This window comes from Dasypus novemcinctus, chromosome 3 (assembly GCF_030445035.2).
Source record: "Dasypus novemcinctus isolate mDasNov1 chromosome 3, mDasNov1.1.hap2, whole genome shotgun sequence".
Lineage (NCBI taxonomy): Eukaryota > Metazoa > Chordata > Mammalia > Cingulata > Dasypodidae > Dasypus > Dasypus novemcinctus.
The window spans coordinates 42,747,173-42,773,086 of NC_080675.1; the positions used below are offsets into that span (position 1 = coordinate 42,747,173).

At 36.5% G+C, this 25,914-nt stretch overlaps 2 protein-coding genes across 10 annotated transcripts in view; one reads left to right on the forward strand and one right to left on the reverse strand.

Annotated features, from left to right (window-relative positions):
- The first annotated feature begins 5 nt into the window (after positions 1-5).
- On the forward strand, positions 6-16,195 carry ATP6V1D (ATPase H+ transporting V1 subunit D). Its single transcript, XM_004477288.5, has 9 exons — positions 6-438; positions 3,711-3,828; positions 6,739-6,818; positions 8,135-8,202; positions 8,768-8,812; positions 9,738-9,841; positions 10,367-10,433; positions 11,713-11,791; positions 12,648-16,195. The coding sequence occupies exons 1-9, from the start codon at positions 398-400 to the stop codon at positions 12,787-12,789; spliced, it is 744 nt and encodes a 247-aa protein (XP_004477345.1). The 5' UTR covers positions 6-397; the 3' UTR covers positions 12,790-16,195.
- PALS1 (protein associated with LIN7 1, MAGUK p55 family member) overlaps positions 14,923-25,914 on the reverse strand; it is a 108,605-nt gene continuing 97,613 nt past the window's right edge. For all 9 annotated transcript variants that reach the window (XM_004477289.5, XM_071213858.1, XM_058293236.2 and 6 more), the window contains 2 exons: positions 22,665-22,775; positions 14,923-17,794 (listed from right to left, as the gene is read on the reverse strand). In XM_004477289.5, the coding sequence (XP_004477346.1) occupies positions 17,618-17,794; positions 22,665-22,775 (288 nt within the window). In that variant the 3' untranslated portion in view covers positions 14,923-17,617. The remainder of the gene's footprint in view (positions 17,795-22,664; positions 22,776-25,914) is intronic.

Consider the following 25,914-nt stretch of genomic DNA (forward strand, 5'->3'; position numbering starts at 1 on the left):
AAAACTTTAGCTAACCATGAGGTGGCGCTGTGGACAAAGAGGAACGTGAAGGAAGAAAAGGAGTGTTCTCTTCTCTCCTACTCTTTCGCCGGACGGAAGCAGCGCTTTGCGCAGCCGCCGGAAAGCAGAAGGGGGAGGAGCTGTGGAGGCAAACCGGAATCGAGGAGTAGTTCCGCGGCGCGAGAGTTTCAACATCCGGGCATCGCCTCCTTCGCGTCCTCCCTCTCAGGCCCCTGGCCAACAGGAAGCGGAAGTAAAGGGTGCGTACCCCGCTGCCTCTTAGCAACGCGAGGGGTCAAGTGACCCAACCAGCTGACTCCGGTAGTGGCGTTCAGGGACTGGAACTATTGCAGGCACGGTTGCCCGCCTGAGACCGAGGCGAAGAGTTATCTTCAGAATGTCGGGCAAAGACCGAATTGAGATCTTTCCCTCGCGAATGTAAGTAAAAGAATGGATTGAGAGGCATTTATTTATAGGTTCAGGAATACCTGCCCGGAGCGCTATTCCTCCATACCCTGGACCAGCAGCTAGTGCTGGAAAGACATCCCTGAGTTTCTCAGGCACTCCTGTTACCACTGTACCTTGTTAATACTTATGTTAATATCACCCAGCACAATGTGAAGTGATATTTTGTTTACACGTCTTTCTGTCCTACTAGACTGGGGTGTTCTCCAGGTTGAGAGAGTATCTTGATTATTTACCCATAAAAGGTACACAAAAAATGTTCCTTGAACAAATCCTTGCCCTCCTGTCCTGTAGAGATGACTTTCTCCTTGATAGAAGTAACATAGCACCCCAGGTTTTTGACCAGTTTGTAAAGAAAATTTTGAATTTTTTTCTAATGCCCCCAACAAATTGTGGAGAGTGAAAATTGTTTTTACTTTTGCTCTTCTCCTCCTCTCCTTTTTTTCAGTGAGGAAGCAGAAAGTCAGATTTGCTTCTGACATTTAGATTGTTTGATTGTGGTCCTATCCCTTTAGGGATATTCTATTGTTTTTCCTCACCCTGTCTTTTTTCTCCAGGAATCTGAGACTACTTAAAACAGTTATATTCAGGGGAGCAGTGTGACTCAAGTCGTTGAGCACCTGCTTCCCACCTGGGAGGTTCTAGGTTCAGTACCTGTGCCTCCTAAAATCAAACAACAAGCAAACAAATGAAAAACCAACTCAGGGGAGCCGATGTGGATCAGTGGCTGAGCACTGGCTACGTAGGAAGTCCCAGGTTCAGTTGCTGACCTCGTACCTAAAAAAAAAAAGATTTCTGTCTTTGTTACATGGCTCTAGTTCTTAATGAAACGTTTTGTTTGTTTGTTCTTTACCTTCATCTGCTGGCTTACTAATTGTTGTATGTACTAGGTAGGAAGCAAGCTAATTGTGGAGAAAGGCAATGGATGTAAAATAGATAAGAATATTAACATTTCTTGTTTTTATTTTGATTTAGAAGTTTGGGACTAAGAGGTGAGAAAAATGTTTGTGCAGGTGAAATTTGCAATTTGAGAGCATTCAGCTTGCTGATTGAAAGGAAAATCAGGTGCAGGAAGTAATCCTGTCTCTAAATATTTTCCTAAGCCCTGACAGTAGTTATTTTGTCATGTAGTCAGATGTCTTTGATTCAGCTGGAAACGAAGCCATCATCCTAACTGAAAGTCCGATTTTTTTAGAGACCTGGGCTAGAAAATACACTGGTAATTACTGTTACATAGACAGTTCCAATATGGTAAGGATAAGACTGTATTATCTTGTGAAATGCTTCTTACGACCACTTAATGCACAAGAAGAATCAAAACAAGTTTAGAGTGAAATCAAAAGAGGCATGAAGTATTTGGAGTCAACAGAAGTCAGCCAAATCCAGGTTCTACCACATAGTAGCTATAAGTCCCTTTGGGGTAAGAGTGTAAGATCTCTTAGAGTCTCAAGAACTAAAATTTGTCCATTTCAAAGAGATTCTATTACCTAAGAGGAAATTAAAATTAGCATGGAGAATTTAATCTTAATCTATTAAGATTAAGGTATTCATAGTATAAACTTGACGGAACCTTCAGTGCTAGGATTTGACTTAAATTTCATGCAAGTTTTTGAACCCAAATTCTAATGGTTATTGTCGACAATGCAGTATGTTACATGTACACATTGGAGTGGATAGATCCTACTCAAGCTGGAAACTGAACCACCTTCAGTTGGTTAGACCTCTGTGAGGCCAGTTAGTGAAAAGTCAGCTACTGATAACTAGCTCTTTCAAAGACATCTGTTCATCTGAGGTGATTTGTAATCTTTAAGGGGAGGCAGTGTGGCATGTGGTTGCATATGGTGGATCTAGGTTTGAGCCTCATTTTAAGCCTTGGGAAAGTCACTGGAGTCAGAAATCTGTGATTTAAGTTTCTGCCCTGCTTTTTCCTCACTGAGTGACTATGGAAAAGTCTCTTCACCCTTCTGAGCCTCATTTTCCTGATTTTTAATATAATGCCTAAAGTTCCTTTCAGCTATAAAATTGTCTCCATAACTTTAATTCTACTGTAAGAATTTCAGTGTATCAAAGAATTTAGCCAAAAGGTACAATAATTGCTATTTTGTATTGATTATACCACCAGTGATATGATTAATACCTAGGTCATCCAGTCTGTTGAATTTTATTTTCTACTTCTGATTTCATTATTGAGCAGCAAGAACAGAAATGTCAGTTTCTCCTGTTGCTGTCTTGACTATGGTACCGGGGTTTTGAGGTGAAAATATTAATATAAGAAGTTGAGGAGACTTCAGTCTAAGTTTAGCTTTCCACTTCTCAGGAGTCTTATATATGTCATTAATAAATGAATAGTTAATAATATCAAAACACTTTAATGTCATACTTTTAATAGAAGTAGTAATTAATGGTTGTGGTATAAAATTATAAAATAAAAGATACAAAAGAGTATAGAAGTAAAAAGTAATCCCTTTTTACCCTTGCCCCATTTCCCAAAGGTAACTACTGTTACCAGTTTTTGTGAATCCTTTCTAGCACTAGTCTCTCCATCTATAAAAGCAAATTTATCCCTTACTTTGCATAACTGAGAGCACTTCTAAATGCTATTCTATCCCTTGCAATACAATACATAGAAATTGTTCTATATGCACACATTCAGGTCTACATTCTTTTTTTAAAATAACTACATATCATTCCATTGTGTAATATACTATAATTTATTTAACATTTAGCACACTTCCACCCTTTTACTGGTACCAGTAAGACTAGAGTGCTCATCCTTATCCTTATACATTTTTTTTCACACATATGAGGGAGTAAATCTGTAGGATAAATTCCTCAGAGTGGTATTGCTGGTCATGAAGGTAAGTGCATTTCTAATTTTGATATATATATTAATGGGTAGGTTTTTGAAAAATTCTTACACATCTAATGGAAACTGAAACATAAATTCACAAATAGATATTTAAACTATGCTGGCATCATAAAATAGGGCTCCTGATAACTCATTTATGATTTAATAAATATTTAGTCCAGATATTGATTTAAAAAGATGTTTTTATTTTAAACCTCTCATTTATGGGGAGAAACTACAAAATTGAGAAACCAATTGAACTTGTTAGCTCTACGTTCTCATTCTCATGGCATCAAAGAATAAAGCATAATTTTAACACTGTGCTGGGGCAGGTATTTTTATTTCTTTGTTTCTTTTAGACAATGGTAAGAAATATTTTTTGCATCTGTTTATATAGGGCACAGACCATCATGAAGGCTCGGTTAAAAGGAGCACAGACAGGCCGAAACCTCCTGAAGAAAAAATCTGATGCCTTGACTCTTCGATTTCGACAGATCTTAAAGAAGATAATAGAGGTAGAATGAAATTTGCTTAGAACAGTTTATTTTAGAAATACTTAAGGAAAATTCGGCCTGGCCCTTTGGCATTCTTAAGTAATTTTAATTGAAAGTTCTTTCCTTCAAAAGTGAAAAATGCCATTGTAACTGTAACAAGTTTTAGGCAAGTCATTTAATAAAATCCAAACTCTTTATCCTTCCTTGCCCACAAAGACCCACGTGATATGATTTTTGCCCCTGCCTGCCTCTCTGACCTTGTTTTGAGCATTCTTTCCAGTAATCTCCTCTACAGCCTTTGCATATTCCTTCTGTTTGGATTGCTCTGTCTCCAGATCTTCTCATGACTGCTTCTGGTCTCTTCACAGAGGGGCCATCAATGATCACCCAGATTTGGGGTGACCACTATATTTGCTTCTATCAGTTCTGCTTTTATTTTTATCATAGCACTTGCTACCACATGCTATTTTCTAGATTTATTGTTTCCCCTCACTAGAATGTAAACTCTTTGAGGGCACAGACTTTGTCTTTTCAACACTATATTCCCATTGCCTAAAATAGTGCTGGCACATAGCAGGTTTTAATTTTTAGATAAATACGTGAGTACAGAAGTAGACATATTTTTAAAAAGTGAAGATTTCCCATACTTTTCCCCACCCCATCCTTCTCTTATTTCCCAAAAGTATTTCCTCTTGACACTTTGGTTTATAACTGTCCAGTCTTTTTTTTTTTTTTGGTATCATATACCAAGAGTATTACTTTTGTAAAGCATATACTTATACTAAGAGTATTATACATGGATATGTGTGTTGTCTGTATGATAGTTTTTCACTAGAAAAGCATCTTAGAATCTGGATCCAAGGGCATTTTTATTTAAATTTTCAAATTGGGATTATGCTAATATATAGCTTTATCAAATGATGTTTGAGGTGGCCTATTTTCTTAAATTCTTCCTAACTGGTATTAATCTCTTTTTATTTGTTGCCAATCTGTTGGGCTAAAACTGGTATCTGGGAAACGGACTTTGGCCCAATGGTTAGGGCGTCCGTCTACCATATGGGAGGTCCACGGTTCAAACCCCGGGCCTCCTTGACCCGTGTGGAGCTGGCCATGCGCAGCGCTGATGCGCGCAAGGAGTGCCGTGCCACGCAAGGGTGTGCCCCGCGTGGGGGAGCCCCACGCGCAAGGAGTGCGCCCCATAAGGAGAGCCGCCCAGCGTGAAAAGAAAGAGCAGCCTGCCCAGGAATGGCGCCGCCCACACTTCCCGTGCTGCTGACGACAACAGAAGCGGACAAAGAAACAAGACACAGCAAACAGACACCAAGAACAGACAACCAGGGGAGGGGGGAAAATTAAATAAATAAATAAATCTTTAAAAAAAAACAAAAAACTGGTATCTTATGTTAGTTTGCATTGCTTCAATTACATGTGAATTTAAGTATCTTTTCAAAATATTGGTAACTTGATTTTGGTGGATTTCTTCTCTTTGTAGAAGTTCTGTTTACAGTCTGGCTAGTATGTAAAATGCTAAAAATACTCTCTCCAAGTCTTTTGCTTATCTTTTTTTTTTTTTCCTCTATATTTTTAAAGAAGTTTTAGATTATAGAAGTTACATTGAAAATATAGGGGGTTCCCATATACCCTATTCCCTCCCTCTCTCACATTTTCTTATTAGTAACATCTTTCATTAGTGTGGTATATTTGTTAAAATTGGTCAACATATATTGAAGCATTGCTACTTTCTGTGATCTTTAGTTTACATTTGGTTTACACTTTGCACCATACAATTTTATAGGTTTTGGCAAAATGTATAACAGCCTGTATCCATCATTGCAAAATCATGCAAAACAATTCCACTGCCCTAAAAATGCCCTGTGTTTCACTTATTCTTCCCTCCCCTGCCCCTCAGAATCTATGGTAACCACTAAGTTTCAGTTTTTCAAAAATAAGGTTCATAGTTACATGCGTTAGTATTGAGGGCTTGACATACTGGTTTCTTTTCTTTTATTAGGCACTGCCTATGTACTCAAGAGATCCTTGCCCCTCTATTTGAGAATGGAGCAGTACTCCCCAGGATGGGAGTTTAATATTTTGTTGTTTATTGTGTAGATTCCACCCACTGAGATAACACCCTATGACAAGATGAACACTTTCATATTCCATAGAAGCATGCCCCAGGTTTTTGCTTATCTTTTAACATTTAAAAAATATTTATCTTAATTATTGTTTTTAAAATGTTAGACCTAAAAAGTTTAGGAAACATATTCTGATATATTTTCTTTTGTTCTAGTTTTTTTTTTAACCTTTAATGTCTGGAAATGTAACTTTATATCATTTTGCAAATGAATGGTCAGTGAATGATCCCTTTACTGTACTAAATTCTCCTATAGACTGGGGTTGTAGAATCCTCTATTCCATTTCATTGACTAATCTATACCAGAACCAGATGTATTTCCTTATTGTAGCTGTACATTTTTCATACCTGGAAAGGGAACTCTGCATCTACCTGCCCCAGTTTTTGTTCTCTTTAAAAAAAAATTATTGAATATTTTTAGGCAAGAACTGTAGAATCAATATGCCATTAATGTTTTGATTTCAACTCCCAGGGAACTTAGAAATTAATTTGAGCAAATCAACATGTATACCCATTGAGGAATAAGGTAGGTCATTTGGTAAAGCATCTGTTTTTTAATGTGTTTATTCTGATGTTTTAATTATAAAAATCATGGTATTGCGACATTGTTAATGACCATAACCAAAACTGTTCAAGTAAAACTGGAAATGTTCGTTTTATTTTGCCATTATTATTATCAAATTAATATTTACATAAACACCAAGCATAAATTACTGATGATTATTAAAGAAACATAATTATATGATTATTCCTTCTAAAATACTTGGTTGAATATGCTGTTGTTTATGCTTTTCCAGACTAAAATGTTGATGGGCGAAGTGATGAGAGAAGCTGCCTTCTCACTTGCTGAGGCCAAGTTCACAGCGGGGGACTTCAGGTCAGAAGACAACATGGGTGTTTTGAGGAAAAAAAACAACGAAGTGCTTTCTTGTTCATAATTTCATTTAGAAATCACTTTTTAACTTAAAAAAATACACATTAAAGACAAATTATATAGTGATAATAAAAGGGAACTCTTTTAACCTATCACCCTAACCACCAGTGTTTCATTCCTATCCACCTGTATCTTTTACATAGTTGCAGGCACAGGATACTTAGTATCTTATGGTCCATTTTTAAACGTTTTTATCATAAATATTTTCCATGTTTTCACATGGCTACATAATTTTTCTCTAGATGTTCCATAATTAGCCCTTTTTCCTAATACTGGACCTTTGAGTTGATTTTCAGGTTTTTGGAGTATTAGAGACTATGCAGTGAACATCTTCATGCATCTATATTCTTGTTTCTGTTGAATTATTTCCTTAGGATAAATTTCTGAGAATGGAATTGGTTATTTAAAGTCATGAGCTTTATGGCTTCTATCATATCAGTATATGCTTTACAAACCATACGAAATGGTTTACATTATTTTTTAAAAAGGAAATCTGCCAGCTTACATAGATTGTGATTCTTCAGGTCTCCCTTTGTAAGTTAAATGTCTTCCTCAAGGTTTCAAGTTTCTGATTTCAATCATCTTTTCCCAATGACATGGTGCTTCTGTTCTTAGTTTGTAATATCTAAGAGCTTTATCTGGTGGCAGATCCTATAGCCTGAGGGGCTATGGCCCTTTGAAATGGTAGACTTTAATTCTTGGCATTACTGATAGGATAACAACTTGCACTGACTTTTCCAGCAGAAAGAGGGATCAGTAGTGTGTAAGTGGTATGGGACTGTGTTTCAGAAGGTTATGGGGAAATCACCTTATTTTATAACATTAACTGATGATGAGTCATACGAGGTGAGGTGAAAGTCAGGTAGATTTCAGGATAAAGAAATTGAACTTCTCTAATGATTTGAGCAGCAAACCTAGAAGGAGGGGAAGTTAATTCCAAGTTACATTAGGTGAATAAGAATCCCTAAAGTCATATCCATGTACCACATGTATGACTGAAAACTCAAACGTTCCATGACTTTCAGAATCTTTGTTGTTTCCTTAGGACTGTTTTGAATATTGTTCATTTCCTGCTCTCTGAGGCCCTCTTCTGGCAGCAGAGGTTTTTTTCCCTTTTTTTGGAAAAGACAATTATCAAAACTTAATTGTGACATCACACTCTTGGTCTAATTTAATGCTGAAACCTATCCAATAGATTCCTGTAGGATTATTTCTTCCTCTAAAAACACAACTAAAGAAAGACTTTTTGTTTACTGCAGCACCACAGTTATCCAAAATGTGAATAAAGCCCAAGTGAAGATTCGTGCAAAGAAAGATAATGTAGCAGGTAACTTTTCAAATCTTTAGAAGCCTTGGTGGAGAAAAGGTGGCATTTAAAAATTAACCTGTTTATACAACAAGACTTTGATGTCCTAATTTGTCCCATTTATCCAGAACAAGTTGGTTTGCTTTGCATGTTAATATGCTTGTAACAATCAGATTGCTTATCACTCAGGATATTTTGACTTTTGGATAGAAATGAACACTTAAGGCAGGTTCCTAAATTTATTAACTGGAGCTAGTTACAATTCCAGACTTAATCCTTTGATTATTTGATGAATAAGAAACACAGGAAGGGAAGTGAATGTAGCTCAAGTGGTTGAGTGCTTGCTTCCCATATACAGGGTACCAGGTTCGAACCCCGGTACCTCCTTAAAAACAAAGAGACAAGCAAAAAGGCCAACTCTCATTGGGGAGCAGATGTAGCTCAGTGGTTGGGTTCCTGCTTCCCAAGTATGAGCTCCTGGGTTCAATCCCTGGTTCTTCTTAAAGCAACAACAACACAGAAGACAGTAATTAAGAAACTGAATCTGATGTTTTTGTGAATCCATATATGCTTATGTGTTTCACAGGAGTTACCTTGCCAGTGTTCGAACATTATCATGAAGGAACTGACAGTAAGTGTAAACCGTTCTGTGTTAGTGTCTCAGGATTTCCTCCTGATTGCTCTGTAAGTGAATTTTGTTCTAACAAATGGTGTTAGGTTGACCTTAGAGTTCAGTGGTTCTAGTATGAGAAGCCCTCTTATCTGATATAGTCGATTAGTTAATCAGAAAGTTTGTTATGGCAGGGAGCCATAAAACACTCTACATGTCTTTAAGATTTTCAGTCTAGAAATATATAAATGTAGTCATTTATCATTTAAAAAATGATCTTTGATTCAAATCTACTGATTAGACTTCTGTGTTCTTTCTATGTATACTACACACTCAGTTTAGGTTTCTTAAATTTGAATAACATCTTAGACACTGATGCAGTATGAATGCTAAATCATTCTACATTTTTTGTAGCCCCCCTCCCAATTTTTACAATTGTCCCACTCATTCCTAATTTGATAGCATTTTTGGTAGTAGCACATCTCTTTTGAGTCTCTCCAAAGTAATCAACTTTTTTTCCCATAGAGACAGTGCTCTTTCTTGTTGCACTTCTATTTCATTTATGTAATATTTAATTAAATCACGTGGAATAAATACAGGTTGAATAAAGAAGTAGAGCATTTTAAAGAGCTGCTGTTAACAATGTCATTGTACTGGGGGCCTCGGGCAGTATGATTTACCAAGGAAATGAAGGACATTAGTTAATCCAGCAAGGTGGTGAGGTGAAGACTGGTTAAAAGCTTCCCTATACTTACATTTAGAATAGTAGCTTTGTGGAAACTTTATTCAGCAGCATGCTCCTGTAGTGTTTAGGGAGTGAGATGGGCACTTCCTAATGGCATGTAACAGAGATTAGTGAACTGTTCAGCATTCTGAATTATGTTCTTTTTGGGAATTTTTAGAAGATTATTTATTCTAACTACATATGTCTGACTTGCAATTTCAGGTTATGAATTGACTGGTTTAGCCAGAGGTGGGGAACAGCTGGCTAAATTAAAGCGGAATTATGCCAAAGCAGTGGAACTTCTGGTGGAACTAGCTTCACTGCAGGTAAGTAGCAGAAGAGCTTGTTTTATTTTGAGTTTTATTCAGGTCTTGAGTCAGAGCATACTGTAGTTAGTATTTGAAACTGTTTCCATGAACTTATCCTAAGATCCTTTGATTCCTGAAATGGTGGCTTCAGCATCATTGTCCTTACTTGTACAGTTTCACTCTTTGCTAGGGGAGAAAATCAAAAGTTGATATTAGACTTAAATACAAATATAACAAGGTTTTGCACGAAGGCTGTTGGGGGGGATTGGGTCCTTTGTGGTCAGTTAATATAGGTCTGGTTAAAAGTGCATGATTGTTTCCTCTTGTCATCTCTATGTCTTTATTTAAGTCAGTCTGACATAAAGAGTTATAGTACTATGGAAATGATGTGATTTCTATGAAAATCTTAATTTTTTTTTTTTTAAGCATGCAATAAAGTCTTGGTTCCCAGATATTTTCTACAGATATAGTATGAGTGTCAAGGGAACAGATGTGATTGGGAAGACTTTGTGCGTACATTATTAATTTGTCCTCTTAACTTAGACTTCCTTCGTTACGCTGGATGAAGCTATTAAGATAACCAACAGACGTGTAAATGCCATTGAACATGGTGAGTATAGCTGCTGTGGAAGCACTGTCTGTATTTGCTTGTCTGTTCCACCACATGAAATGCAGCTGCTAGGAAGTGGGCACTGTATGAAGCGTTGAAGATTTCAACGTAAATAAGACCATTGTCTCTGCACTCGGTGGGAAAATAGAAGTGTGTCATTAAAAATTATGGAATGTTTTATTATTTTCTGGTTATTCATGCAGTTAGTAATGGCTACAAACTCTTACAAGCTATAGCGTTTTTAGTTCTTTCCAAGGATGGAGAGATACCTTTTGAATACATTAAATATTTAACTCTCTCTCCTTTAGCTCTTTTGTCTTAACTTGTCCTAGTCTTCTTTATTTCTAGAAATAAATTTTCCCATTTTTGATTGATTTTTTCCATCTCTTTTATTTCATTATTTAAAACTATTACTGCTTAGTACTGCGTCTTTTTTTCACAAAACAGTTTTCATTAAAAAAAAAAATTATTCAATAGCCAAGAAATTATTTTGATTGGGGCTCTATTAGTGTTAAAAAAGAAGTTATCTCATTTTTCAAAAACTCAAAACACATTTCTTGAGTGCTTGTTAGTGCCAGACCTTATACATGGAACTGCAAGCAAAACAAAATATGTAATAGTTCCTACCCCCAAGGAGTTCACATTCTAGAAATAGAACAGGCAAATTCTATATAATGTAGAACCTGGTGACTGACATAAAACTCAGCTTACTGTGTTCCTCTTTTTTTATTTTTTATTAGATAAGTTGTAGTTTTACAGAAAAATAATTTAGGAAATGCAGAGTTCCCATATATACCCTCTCACACACAGTTTTCCCTATTAACACTTTGCATTAGTGGGGTACCTTTGTTACAATTGATGAAATATTGTAATGATTATACTATTTACTAACTATAGCCCATAGTTTATATTAGGGCTCACTATTTGTGCTGTACAGTCTCTGCTCCTAAACAGTGAATTGCTGTTATATTTAAATTAACATTTGGTTTCAGTGTTAATATATTCATACATATTCAGTGTATTCAATGTTATATATGTCATGGTCCATTATGTTATCAGTACACAGAATAAACTATAAGGGCATATACAGAAATATTTATAGTGACTGCTTTTAGTTGGATTATACTTCATTTTTTTTTGCCCTGTTTTTGTTTTCCAAGTTTTCTACATTAATTTTACAATGAGAAAAGTAATCATTATACAAATGGACATAGCAATTTGAAAAAATAAAAGGGGGATATTTGAAGTTCTCACATTTATATATTTTTAAAAATTCTAGTCATCATTCCTCGGATTGAACGTACCCTTGCTTATATCATCACAGAGCTGGATGAGAGAGAGCGAGAAGAATTCTATAGGTTTGTTACAATTGGCAGTTAATTGTCACTTTTTGTTTTTCATATTCTAAAAGCTCAGTTTGCTGAGAGACTAAACTGACTTTATGTTCTTTAGAATTAGCACAGCTGATTTTGAGAAGTAAGACAATTCTGATAAATAAGATAATATTGCCAAAGGCTGTGGAGACAACTCTATGTCAAGTTTTGCAAGTACCTAAAACTGGGCATCTCTAAATAGCCTTTCAAAAAAACTAATAAATAGGCTTGATTATTCTTTAAAATGGAACCATAATTTACATCCGATGTTTCCTACATGAAAACTGAGGGAAGTGATTTGGATTAATCAACAAATACTTATTTTATGTTGAACATGTTCCAGGAAAAAGTATGAAGTACTGGAGGCATTAAGTAATAGAATAAATCGTTAACGATTCAGCACAGTAATTTGAAAGAAAAGATATGATGCATGTGCATCACTTAGTGCAAGCAGGAGTAAATAAATATTGTATAAATGGTATGTGGGTCAGTGTGCTAGGTTCAGACATGGGAGATGAAGGCAGGAGTAATCAGGGAATCAGGGAAGACACAGCAGTCGTAGACCTTGAAGAGTAGCATCCGAGTATGAGTAGTAATCTTACCAAAGGTTATTTAGTTTCTGTCCTTTAATGATGTCTGTGGTGTTATTTCAAATTGAGTGATCCAAAATTTAAGTATCTGAATGCTTAAAATCTGGAATTAAAACTAATAGAGCTAAAATTTTGTTCTAGTCTTGAGTGTTTAATTACCCATGTTACAAAATGAGAGATCAGTTTGATTTAGTACTGAAATAAATCTTGTGGCACACAGTGTTCAGAAAACACCCCCCTTTATTTTACAGGTTAAAGAAAATACAGGAGAAGAAAAAGATTCTCAAGGAAAAATCTGAGAAGGATTTGGAGCAACGGAGAGCAGCTGGGGAGGTGATGGAGCCTGCTAATCTTCTGGCTGAAGAGAAGGATGAGGATCTTCTGTTTGAATAATCTTTCCTGCTCTGTTCATTTCAGAAGCCCTAAAATTCAGGCTCCATTTTAATTCATGGTGTATAGGTGTGGTATGTGTAGCTATTTATTTTTTGGCCTAAGAATTTCACTGGTGGTAAAATTTCCCTGGGCATCAGTTTATGGGATTACTTTTACAGTCACATTTCAGCAAACTTTTATCACAGATAAAAGATTTGTAGAACCTGCCCACCCAGGAACCTGTGGGATTTACTACTCGTAGTCACCCTAATCCAATTACAACCGTGTTATAGGTGGTCTGCTTACTGAGCATATTAGGAAATAACCCTTAGGAAGCCTCAGTGGTTGCAGGCCAACTACCACATGTGTACCTTTGTTGCTACTTCCATGTAATCATTGATGCTGTTTTGAGGTTGCTGCAGCAGCCCTGTATTATCGTGGTACTTCTCAAGCATTATGAATACCTTCACTTATTTTTCTTTGCATGACAGGTCTCTATCCTCATCTGTCATGGGAGTTCTGCCAATTTAAATGCGGCTATGGTATAATTAGTAAAACGATTTAAAAATTTGTTCCTTTTCAATTAATTTACTGCTGAAAAGAGTGTTGTTCTTATTCTCAGACCAGTACATGGTCTTGTTCACAAAGAGTTTTCTCTGTAGAAATGTAGGAAGTTGTGAGTAACCTTTTTTCTCCCTCCATATAGCAGTTTTACTAGCAGGCTTACTCTTGCGTTTTGGGGTACTAGTAAGTATATGATTTCCAGTGAGTTAAGAGGGTCATAATACTTCTTTCTTTCCTCATCTGAGAAAAATACTAATTCCCATTTTGGAGTATAATATGGTGACTTTTTAGTGTTTTATAAACAGTAACAACTTGCTATCTTTCACATATGAAGAGGCATTTCAATAGCTGCATCAGGTGACTTTGAGCTTTCTAGTAACTGATTTGGCATGCGTGATCCATTTAGGCTTTCTTGCAACCAGTTCCAGGCATTTTTGACATGACTGGTGATGGGACAGTGTTTTAGTCAGTGACACTGTGACACTAGCCTTATTAGTATTCTATTTTAATCAGTTACTAGCACAGACTTTTTACAGCACTAATTTAGCAAATATTCATATATATTATTCCTATAAAATAATAAAGCTTAGTTTTTAAAGTAGTTATCTTATTTATCACAAAACTGTTTCAATGAGGTACATATTTTAATTCTCCATTTTATAGGAAGACATTTCTAGGCACATAGAGTTTGCATAATTTGTTCTAGGTTAAAAAGCTGTAAAGTGGTAAATCCGAGATTTAAACCCAGGCAGTTTACCTTGAGAGTTTAATTCTTAATTTCTATCCTTTCCACCTTTATTTAGAACTGTGGGTATTTAAAGATAAGACATAGGACCTGTCCCAGAGGTCTGCTTTAAGTGTACCTTGATTTCATTTCAGAGCCTTGGTTCTCAAGTACTGCATGCCACTAAGAGGCAAATATTAGTATGAAGGTGGGGGCAGGAAGCCAGATTTAGTGGTTTTTCATTCAGGTAAACTTAACATTCACTTTAAAGCAGAGTCAAAAGTACCCCAGATTTCTCTTGTGGCTTTTTAGAGCTCTGGTATTTATTTCCTTTGTTTAAAGTACCTAAGAGGGTGAAGAAGATTTTGTGGTTTAGCATACTGTTAAAAAAAGAAATAGTGGATAATTCATCATGTGGGGTTGCGGTGAACTGGTTCACAGGAAGGGGACAGGTAATAGGAATAGAAAGCTAGATTGGGGTAGCAGGTGTCTATGTATGTGAAAAATTTTATTGGTATACGATTTACTTCTTTAGAGTGGAATAAAGGGAAGAAAAAAAATGGAGAAATGAAGTATGCTATGTCCATGCAAACTACCCAGATCCATTTTTAGTGTACTTACATCCATGGCTGTATAGGAGCTAAGTTTGCCTGGGAATTATAATTTCTTCCCTAGAAAACATTCAAGTTCACAGCCTGAAGTTGTCCATCCTTAATGTAGTTTTTTTTTTTCTTTACAAGCAGCAAGAAATGCAGAAGTTCTGATGGTTTTGTGTCTTGCAAACACTTGGAGAGTGGCTGTTTGGTGTGTAGAAAACTTGAGTAGAAGAGAGTATAAACACCAGCAAGGCAAAGTTACTCAGTGGCTTTTTTTACTTGAAATATAATTTTCCTTTTTATTTTTACAATACAGTGTACAGTATGACATAAGAGTGCAGATACAGGATAAGATTGAGTACAAAGGGGGATTAACAAGTCCCAGAAAGGTAACCTTTATTAAGGCTGAATCCCTGGTTTGTGTTTTCCACACACATTCATAAAACTACATTCAAATTATTCCTTATCCTTAGACCAATAGAAAAGAAATCCAGATTTTAGATTTTCATAGAAAGCAAATCTGGATTAGTCTAAATACTAGTTTTCCTGTTTGTTCTGACTTATGTATATTTCATTAGTTACCGGTATCATTTTTCTAGTAAGTGATTAAGACAATTACCTCTGACACATTGGGGTCTTACATCAGGACCACAGCAGGACAGGAAATGGAATTTGGTCAGAGTAGCTAGACAACTAAGACTTTTTTTCCATATTCTTTCCAAGAAGCCAGCAATAACTCAGTTTTCACTTTGCTTAGAGACTGTAATGAATATCAGCACATCCAAATCATTAAGACTGAGAAAAGTTCTGGGCATAAAAATTCTTAGCCCTCTATCATTGCTGATGAGGAAGGAGAGAACAACAGGACTTTGCTGATGCCCAAAACATCCCATCACCTTGAAGACTTCCTAAAAGTACACAATGGCATGGCTTGTGCCTTGATACAAGATCTGCTTGTGAAAAGCCACGTGTGGGCCTTGAGAACACCAAGCCCTATTGCAGTCCCCACTGTCTGCAGATTAACTCGGGGCCTGGCACAACAGCCATTCACTGAGACTACTGACAACTCAGTCTAACTTAAGCTGTCAACATTTTAGGTCTTAGGATTAAACATAGTCCAGTTATGATAAGCAAATCACAAAACTCCATTGTCTACCATAGACTACCTATCATTCCCAAGGAGAAAGTAAACTGGAAAACTGAAGAGATTAAGTGCGAAGTATATTCCTTGGTTTTCAATGCTGAAAATCAGTGTGACATATTCATTTATGGAGTGTTACAGATGAAGAGATAATATGTATGGCATTCCTTCCCTTAACCAAGGAATGTTCCTTGCTTACAAGGAAAATTATCTTAAAAGTATTTCTCCACAAGACAGTCCCCAGCCAACCTAGTGGCCACGTGAATTTGAAACGAAAAAGTCAGAAATATAAACTGTCTTACATTTTTTCAAATAAAATTATGTAGAAGGGAAAAATCAAATATGCATGACAGACAAAACTACTCATTAAAAACAAATGCTTATGTTAAATTAAGAAACAAATGAGTATTATTCCAGTGTTTTGCTTTGGGAACAGGAAATGCTATAGCTAAAGTCATTATAAAAAGAAAACCAAAACATTCACATTTGAGGTTGTTTGTTACACTCCCTAAAAGGCTTGAAAAGACTATACATTTCCATGCCAATTATAGAAGTTACAGTTTTAGCTACAGCTAGAGAGACAGTACAGAAATCTCATTAGCTTAAACTTTTACAATTTAGCAAGCTGCGACATTCTGGTCATAAGCAGCAGACCTTGTTAAGATAACCTGTTTCTAAATGCTTAACTTTTTCCTCTTCCAAGATTTTTTTTCCTATAATGTTAAAATGACTTTCAGGTCTTCCACTCTGATCTCAAAGTCAAATACCCTAGTATTTCTCTAGCATATATATAATTGTATTCCAATGCTGAACAAGTGTTACCAATGATCATTTGTCCATCTGGTAAATATCAGTATATAGCAGCTATATTCAGAAACGGAGTTCCAGTTTATTAGCTATATGAAGCACAGTTATAAGATTATACTATGCTCATATATAAAATGCAGAAACTTTAAATGTGCTTTATTATCCCATGCATTAAAAAAAACTTTGCATGAGGAAATACAGTCAACAATTTATATGAATTTCCACCGCTCAAAAATGTAACTTACACATTCTATTCTACTATGCAGATCATCAGAAAAAGGAAGAGAGGTCATCACGTGAGTTGAGAGGCAATTTAAGAAAGAGAGTTCAGGAAATCATTACATCTTAAATAATATCAGCGTATGTTGTATACCTTTCACTAAATTAGTCTGTTGAGTATGCAATGAAGTCTGATCCACCAAGTTTGAGCTTAAAAACTAAGGCTTTTAATGGAATGTTTGTTTGAGCTCAAGCCCAACAACAGCTTCAGACCAAAGTGGCACCATTTTGTTTTTTCTTTTTTAATTTTTAGGAAAGTATTTCTGATCACTAAACCAATTTCCTAGGCAAATACTGTCTTGCATCGTGCATAGAAGTGCACAGTCCCCAAAAGTTCCCATGAAGTATTTAAGTATTAAGTAACATCAATATTTATAAATGTGAGAGACAGACTTGTGTACACAGAAACAAGTTTTTCATGGAAATAGTAGGCAGAAGAGTTATGTAAAAACAGAATTAAAAGGGTTTTATATGGATAAAATGGAACTGCTCTATTGCAAAGCTCCATTTAGAACTCCCCAAATAAAGCAAGATCCCTGAAAGCTGTGTATAGAGAGTATAGAATGCTGGGCACAGACTGCTTGGGGTGACTTTCTGTTAATTTATGATATCTAAGAACAGGTCTGTAGCTTATACTGCCTGCCACCTTGTACAAAAGTTTCACTGATGTATGGAGGCTGTCTTCATGTTGGCAGTTTGCCAGGTAAGTCCAGTCTTGCCACTGAATGGATGTTTCCTTCACCTCAGCCAAGTGGATGGCACCCACTGAGGTTCAGTATCAAGTTTGTTAATTAACCTAAGTAACTCCTGATAGGATTTATCAAGATCTGAATTCACAATTGCTGTATCAAAGTAGTGGCCATTGTTCTGCTCCATCTCTCTCGTTTTCTCAATGATTTCTCTCAACTCTTCAGGCTGCAATGAGAAGATAAAAACTGTGAGGTAAACTCCATCCCTTACTAAAACAAAGGATGACTCAGAGATGGTTGAAGAACGAGAAGGGATGCTTTATATCACTTAACTTCTATCTTTTAAAATCACTCAGACTTCTGAGACTCACCTTAAGCAGAACTTCCTCTCAGGGGCTCCTCCTCAACCCCACCATGGTCACTGTGATTTATTTTGCTCTGGCATCCATAACACTCTCAACATATCCTGTTTTATACTGCTACTCAGGGCTTTCATATATATTTCTGTCTTATCTCGCCAACAAGATCATGGGCTTCAAGAGCACTTTATTTGAATTTACTGCAAACACTTGTTTCAAACATTTTAAGATGTTATAACTTCTTAAAAACATTTAACAGTGGGCCCTTCTGGTAGGTGAAGAGGTGGCAGGACCCGAAGCCCTAACTACTTTTGGCTTTTATAAAGAGCCTGTACCCTTTGTCGATAGTAGAATTAGATATGGGAAAAGAGAAGGATCAAAAGAATGGGTATCTTTTTCTATGAAAATACTGCTGGCCAGCCCAAGACTTAGTAACCTAATTTGGGGGGGGGGGAGCACAGCTTAATACATTAAATTGCTTCTCTGTTTTCAATACATAAAAGAGGTCTTTGAGATGCAAAAATTATCTTAAGAGATTGTGGGAAACTATTTAGTAGACCACTTTAAAATACTGGATAAAAGAAAGAGTGTTTTCACATAGACAAGTAGGTGGCAAGGCATAACCAGAACTGTCTGATTATCAGGTACAGGTGTTTTAAGTGAAACTGCTCCCAAATCCCACCCCCATTCCTCCCAATGAAGAAAATCATTAAACTCAGGTCAACAAATATCTTACATATAAAAGTTAGTTTGGGGATTAAATCATGTCCTTCCCAAAAACCATGTTTAGGAGCCAACCCCTGGTTCTGTGGGTATAAACCCAATTGTAAACAGGACCTTTGAAGACGTTAATAGTTAAGGGTGGGCCTTAATCTTATTTGGCTGAAGTCCTTATAAACAAAGGAAAATGGACATGGAAGGAGCCAGAAGCTGAAAGTAACAAAACCTGGAAGAGAAAGATGATGATGCCATGTGACAGAAAAGCCAAGGAACCCCAAAGACTGTTGGCCAGCCAGAAGATCCTGACCTGGGAGGAAACAAGCCTCTGAAACCATGAGCCAATAAATTCCTGTTGTTAAGCCAACCCTTTGTATGCTGTTTTAGCAGCTGAGACACTGAAACAGCCAAATATCAATACCATATTGGACCTACAACATGAAAAAAATTAACTACTTGAACTTCTGTGACAGAAGGGAAACATTTAAAAAATGACAGCTCTGGTTTATCCTGAGGCAGTTTCTTGTGTGGCTAATTTTCATTCTGGAATGTTGTGCATCTGGCTATGGTAAATAGAAGCCTTTGTTCCCCAACAGGGACTATACTTCACCATTGTAACTGAACACATTGACATTTTTGCTATGACAGTCTACTCAAAGCTTGGGATTACTGAAAGAACATTCTAGGACTCACAGAATCTAAAGTACAAGGAAATAATTTAAGAGAAGTCAAGAAAATAGAAAACAAAAATCAGCAAAGCCACAATCCTCCAACTTAACTTTGTTTCTCAAGTGTTTCTGGTTATTCCTTTTAATTTCCATACACATTTTAAAATCATCTCAATTTCTACAGAAAGCCTGTGGGGAATTTAAAGTGTGCAATTCAATAGTTTTTAGTATAGTCACAGTGTAGAACCATTACCATAATCAATTTTAGAACATTTTCATTACCCAAAGAGAAACCCTGTACCCTTTAGCAGTCATCCCTCTTCTCCCCCAAACCTCCCACCCCTAGGCAGCCACTAATCTACTTTCTGTCTCTATAGATGTTACTATTCTGGACATTTCAAATAAATGGAGTCATATAATATGTGGTCTCTTGTGACTGACTGCTTTCATTTAGCATGTCTTCAAGGCTCGTATCAGTAATTCATTCTTTTTTCCCCACCCATTCTATTAAAAAAAAAATTGTAATATACAACAAAAAACCCCATTTTAACCACTCCCAAGAATACAATTCAGTGCAATTAATTACAATCACAATATTGTGCACTACCATCATCACCATCTATTACCAAAATTTGCCCATTTTTCAAGACTTATAATAACACTATAGCAGTAAAGATAGTGTAATATTACCATAAATATAGATAAATGGAACAGAATAGAAATAACCCACCCATATCTGATATGTCATTGTTGACAAAGGATTTAAAAAAAAAAAAAAAAAAAAGACCTGAATGTAAAAGCTAAACCTAGAATGCCTTTGGAAAATAAAATTTTTACAGTCTTGTAGGGGACATTTTTTTTTTTAAGGCAGTTTACAAAAATATTACCTTAAAATAAGGTGAGAACTTAAAAATTTTCCAATCTTAAAAAGATTCTGTTAAGGAAATTAAAGTACTCAGAGTTGTAGAAAATTATGTGCAATACATAATCTGGCTAAAGGACAGAATTATTATAACCAATAAATAAAAAAGAGAAGATCTGAGACATTTCTCAAAAGAATGAGCTCAAATGACTACATGAAAAGGTGCAGAATATCATTAGTCATCAGAAAACTGCAGATTAAAATCATAACGAGATATCATTTCACATCTGTTAGTATGGCTTAAAAAATGTTTAAAAAAACCCAAAACCTTACAAAATGAAAAAAAACAAAAAAGAAAACACCAAAAATTGCTAAGGATGTGAGACAACTGGAACCATCATATATTGGTGGTGGGATTATAAAATGGCAATCTGTTTTCAAAAGCATTTATCCAAGAGAAATGTGAAAGAAATGTCATACCAGTTCAAAACTGGAAGCAACACAAATATCAAATGGTAAAAGGATAAACTCTAGTATGTTTATATGATGATATACTACTCAGTACTAAGAAGCATGGTCTAGTCTTAGAAGCAACAAGGTGAATCTTAAAAACAGTATTTTGATCAAAGCCAGGCACAAAATATACTAATGGAATATGTGGTTTCATCTATAAGAACATCTAGACCAGACAAAAGTAATTTATAGAGAAAGCAAGCAGATCTAAGATTGCCTGAGGAAGAAGAGGGGACATTATGGAATGAATAGAAATGTTCTTCATTTTGACTGGAGTGGTAGTTACATAAGGTATACATTTGCCAAAACTCACTAAATTATAATGCATGTGTTTTATGGTATATAAAGTTTACCTCAATTAATGAAAAAAGAATTAGAAAATTATATTTTATTGTAAAACATTTTGGTACTAAGTTCCTGCTTTAAAAACATAATAATCTGTATCTTTTAACCTTGCTCAATTAGGGATGGCCAATTCAATATAAAGTTGATAAAAATCCATGAGAGCACTGCCAGAGACCATTTATGCAAGCAAAAAAAAGTTGCTTAACATGTTTTGGAATAGTATATGATCATTGGTATGATAATGATTCTTGGAGAACAGCCTAAGAAATAAGTGCATATTAGGGAACAGAAAATTAGATTGAACAAGTAGAATGGCATTCCACCCTTGTCCTCAGGGTTGCAACCTTTTCCTTTTGCAACCATGCATTTCAGATCTACAAAAGCAGTTACTGGGCCATAACTTTCATGGAGTAGTACTCTTGTTTCCCTCATTATACTGTGATTGTTCTCAAGAACAGGCAGGAACCATATCTTATATTTCTTCTGTAGTGTTCCAAGTGCTAAGCACAGCAGTTACTCGGACCAATCCTACTTATTTATGAACTTTAAGTGTGCTATAAAAATGAAAAGGGGTGAATCACTGCTTTAACCAACTAGCCTACTTGGCCTAGACAAAGCAACCAAAGTTATCCTCAACATAGTGGGAAAATCCCTGATGTCTATAGTCTAAGACATTTTAACATACTACTTTATATACAGACTGAATAAGAAAAGTGAGTAGACCTAGAATGGAAAAAGGTATCTTGGGGGAGAGAGGGGAGGAAGACTAGGCTGTTGGCTGTGGTGGGCAGTCAAGAATCAAAGGAAAGGAATGTTGTTGTGCTTTTAATGACTACCTGTAAAGAGATTTAGGCATAGGAAATGAAATAAGAAAAATGGAGTGGTTCCTCTCTAAACTAGATATATTTAAGGAATAAACAGCAAAAAACAAGAGTGGTTATGTTATTTTGATATAGCAAGCCATTTGACAGTTTTCATTTCATATATTTAAATAAAAAGTCCATGCTTTCTGATTAATATATCAGCATATTATTTACTTTTTGTATGTTTCATTATATTAATAGGTGTTATAATAGTATAAGGAATTACCTTAGGCACCAACTTAATTTAGAAAGAATGACATTAGTAATAACGTTTAGTATAATATGGGCTACATCCAGTATAGATCTAAAATAACTCTAAACATTTTTCCACTTCAGATCATGAACATAAAATTTCATGGGAAAAAGGAAGAGAAAGGCAGTCAACTTTGGCTCCCTGCAGATGTAGAATATTGCAGAGAAAAGCAGGTGATCTATAAGAGAACGTGGGAGCACATAATCCCCCTGGAAATGCCCATGTGAAGATCAGAGAAGTTTTAAGGAACTTGAAGAGGTTACTGTACATGAGGGGCAGTAACAATAGCTCCCGGCTTGCAAAGCTGCCATAGTCCAACCAGAGGCAACCTGGCAGTTTTTGGGAAAGTGAGGTGGCAGAAAGAATGATCAGCTTGAAAGCTCAAGCTGATATAGCTTTTAAGCACCATGACAGACTAGGCTACAACTGTTCAATGTTTATTTTATTTAAAAAAATTTTTTAATGTTTACTTACAATCATACTATATGGGATAGTACAATATTATAACAGCTTTACCTTTGGATTCTTGCCCTCTTTGGCCAATAATGCCCGAAGTCTTTCTTGTGAAGGGGGCGCAATGAAGATAATATATGGTTTCAAGTCTGAATTTCGTAGTGTCTTCAATGACTAAAAAGAAAGATATTTGGAATTTTAAAAATAATTTCCATCTTTTAGCTATATCCCAGTTATGTACTTGGACTATAATAATGTCATTTTCAAAACACTGCCTATGGGTGTTTTCTGAACATTTTCAAATAACAATTTACGGTATTTTAAGATTATATTGTTCACTGTAAGAATGTACTATGTAGCAATAAATACATAAGTAAATAAGTGTCATGTTGGCTTGGTCCTTTATGTAATGAAATAAAAATGAATGACATTGAAGGATGATAACTATGTCATGCTAAACTATCCTAATAATAAAGTTGCATACATATTAAAATTTTTAACATAATTAAAAATCCATTTTGGAGGAAGTAGAAATGAAGCAGTCACCTTACTATGTTTCAAGCAATAAATGTAAGCAGAATTGGAAAGAAAACCTTCATACACAAATGCAAAAGAAAATTCTGGAAAAGCAGATCTAAAAAAGAATGAGACTATTTGAATTAGAAGCTTGTGGTTTTCATCTTGCCTTTGCCATTGCATAACTGTGTGTCCTTAAATTGAAGCACTCTAAGAAAAAACTGGAGATTATAAGGACATGCATTTTTCTATCTAAAAAATTAAGACAGGGAAGTGGATTTGGCTCAACTGATAAAGCCTCTGCCTACCACATGGGAGGTCCAGGGTTCAAACCCAGGGCCTCCTGGCCTGTGTGATGAGCTGGCCCACGTGCAGCGCTGATGCGCACAAGGACTGCCATGCCACACAGGGGTGTCCCCCGCATAGGGGAGCCCCACGCACAAGGAGTGCATCCCTCCAGGAGAGCCACCCTGCGCGAAAAAAGCGCAGCTTGCCCAGGAATGGCATCGCACACACAGAGAGCTGATGCAGCAAGATGATGCAACAGAGAGACACGGATTCCTTGTGGGGCTGACAAGAATGCAAGTGGACAAAGAAGAACACACAGCGAATGGACACAGAAAGCAGACAATGGGCGGAGGTGGGGAAGGGGAGAAAAATAAATAAAAAATAAAAAAAGATAATCAAGACAATATGTTTTAACTATTTAAAAAGAATTCTAGGGAAGCAGATGTGGCTCAAGTGATAAGGCCTCTGCCTACCACGTGGGAGGACCCAGGTTTGACCCCTGGGACCTCCTGGTGAAAGAGAAGAGAAAGCGTGCCTGTGTGGCAAGCCAGTGGCCATGCGGTGAGCCGAGTGCCCACTTGAGTGCTCGCCTGGTGAGCCAAGTGCTCACCTAAGTGAGTCACGCAGCAAGGTGATGATGCAACGAAAGAGAGACAAAGGGGAGAGTCAAAGTGAAGCGCAGCAGAGACCAGGAACTGAGGTTGCACAATTGGCAGGGAATCTCTCTCTATATTAGAGGTCCCCAGGATCGAATCCCTCTGAATCCTAGAGGAGAAAGATTAGAAGAAAAGACAAAAAGAGAAATAGATACAGAAGATCGTATAGCCAATGGACACAGCAAAAATAGCAGGGCGGAGGCAGGGGCGAGGGAGAGGAAAAAAATCTTAAAAAAATAAAAAATTCTAAAGGAATTTAGTAAAAACACATTTCTCAAATCAAATGTTTATAACTGAAATAACAGAGCCACAGCTCTTTTTCACTAAAACAAACCAAGCAAAACTTAATAAAAATTTAAAATATATATTATTTTAGGGTAGCCATTTTAGAGTCAATTCTTACATGTATCTTTTTAAAAAGAGATTTATTTATTTCCCCCTTTCTCTCCCTCTCCCCTGCTGTTTTCATTGTCTGTGTCCATTTGCTGTGTGATCTGTATCTATTTCTGCTTTTGTTTTTGTTTTTTTTTCTTCTCATTTTTTTCTCCTCTAGGATTCACTGGGATTCAATCCTGGGGACCTCTGATGTGGAGGTTGGTTCTCTGCCAGCTGCGCCACCTCAGTTCCTGGTCTCTGCTGCGCTTCACCTTGACTCTCCCCTTTGTCTCTCTTTTGTTGCGTTGTCATCTTGCTACATGACTCACTTGGGTAGGCACTTGGCTCACCGTGTGGGCACTCAGCTCGCCATGCAGGCACTTGCATGGGCATTTGGCTCATTGCACAGGCACTCGGCTTGCTATGTGGGCACTCACATAGGCACCTGGCTCACCACATAGGCACTGGCTCACACACAGGAATGCTTTCTTCTTTTTCACCAGGAGGTCCCAGGGATCGAACCCAGGTCCTCCCATATGGTAGGCAGAAGCCCTACTATCACTTGAGCCACATCCGCTTCTCTTATGTGTATCTTTTCAATGACCATTGACATGTTGTCTGAATTGACATAAGCAGGAGATTCTACCATATTAATGAAAGTTTTATGTTGAAGCTGTATTATAGTCTAGAAAAAAAATTTTTCCACACTATCTTAAAAACTCTATTTCTAAAATTATTTTATCTTTGTAAATAGAAATCTTAAGAGGTATTTGTTAGTAATTTTTAGTTTAGTCTGCCATATAACAGAGTTTTCATTATTTAAACACAACTAAGCATTCATTATACTTGTTAATACTCAAGCAATTCCATTTAAAACCAAAAACCAATCCTAAATTTTCAAATTTTTTCTCAGATCAGAAAAAGATTATTTTATAACTTCTAACATACTCAAAATCTAGTAGCATGATAGTTATTGTATTTTTTTAAAAAGATTTATTTATTTCTCTCCCCTCCCCCCACCCCCGCCCCGGTTGTCTGTTCTTGTGTCTATTTTGCTGCGTCTTATTCTTTGTCCACTTCTGTTCTTGACAGTGGCACAGAAATCTGTGTTTCTTTATGTTGCGTCATCTTGTGTCAGCTCTCTGCGTGTGCTGCACCATTTCTGTGCATGCTGCACTTGCTTTCGCGCTGGGCGACTCTCCTTACGGGGCGCACTCCTTGCAAGTGGGGCTCCCCTAAGCGGGGACACCCCTGCGTGGCAGGGCACTCCTTGTGCGCATCAGGACTGTGCATAGGCCAGCTGCACACAGGTCAAGGAGGCCTGGGGTTTGAATCGCGGACCTCCCATGTGGTAGACAGATGCCCTAACCACTAGGCCAAGTCTGCTTCTCTAGTTATTGTATTTTAATATCAGAAACATATACATAGGTCTATATATTTAGGTCTGTATATTTTTCTTCCTTAAGGAAATTGAAAGA

Coding starts and splice junctions, on each gene's coding strand:
- ATP6V1D (XM_004477288.5), top strand. CDS start 398: ATGTCGGGCAAAGACCGAATTGAGATCTTTCCCTCGCGAAT. Junction 3,829..6,738: donor TCTTAAAGAAGATAATAGAG/GTAGAATGAAAT, acceptor ATGCTTTTCCAG/ACTAAAATGTTGATGGGCGA. Junction 8,203..8,767: donor AAAGAAAGATAATGTAGCAG/GTAACTTTTCAA, acceptor TGTGTTTCACAG/GAGTTACCTTGCCAGTGTTC.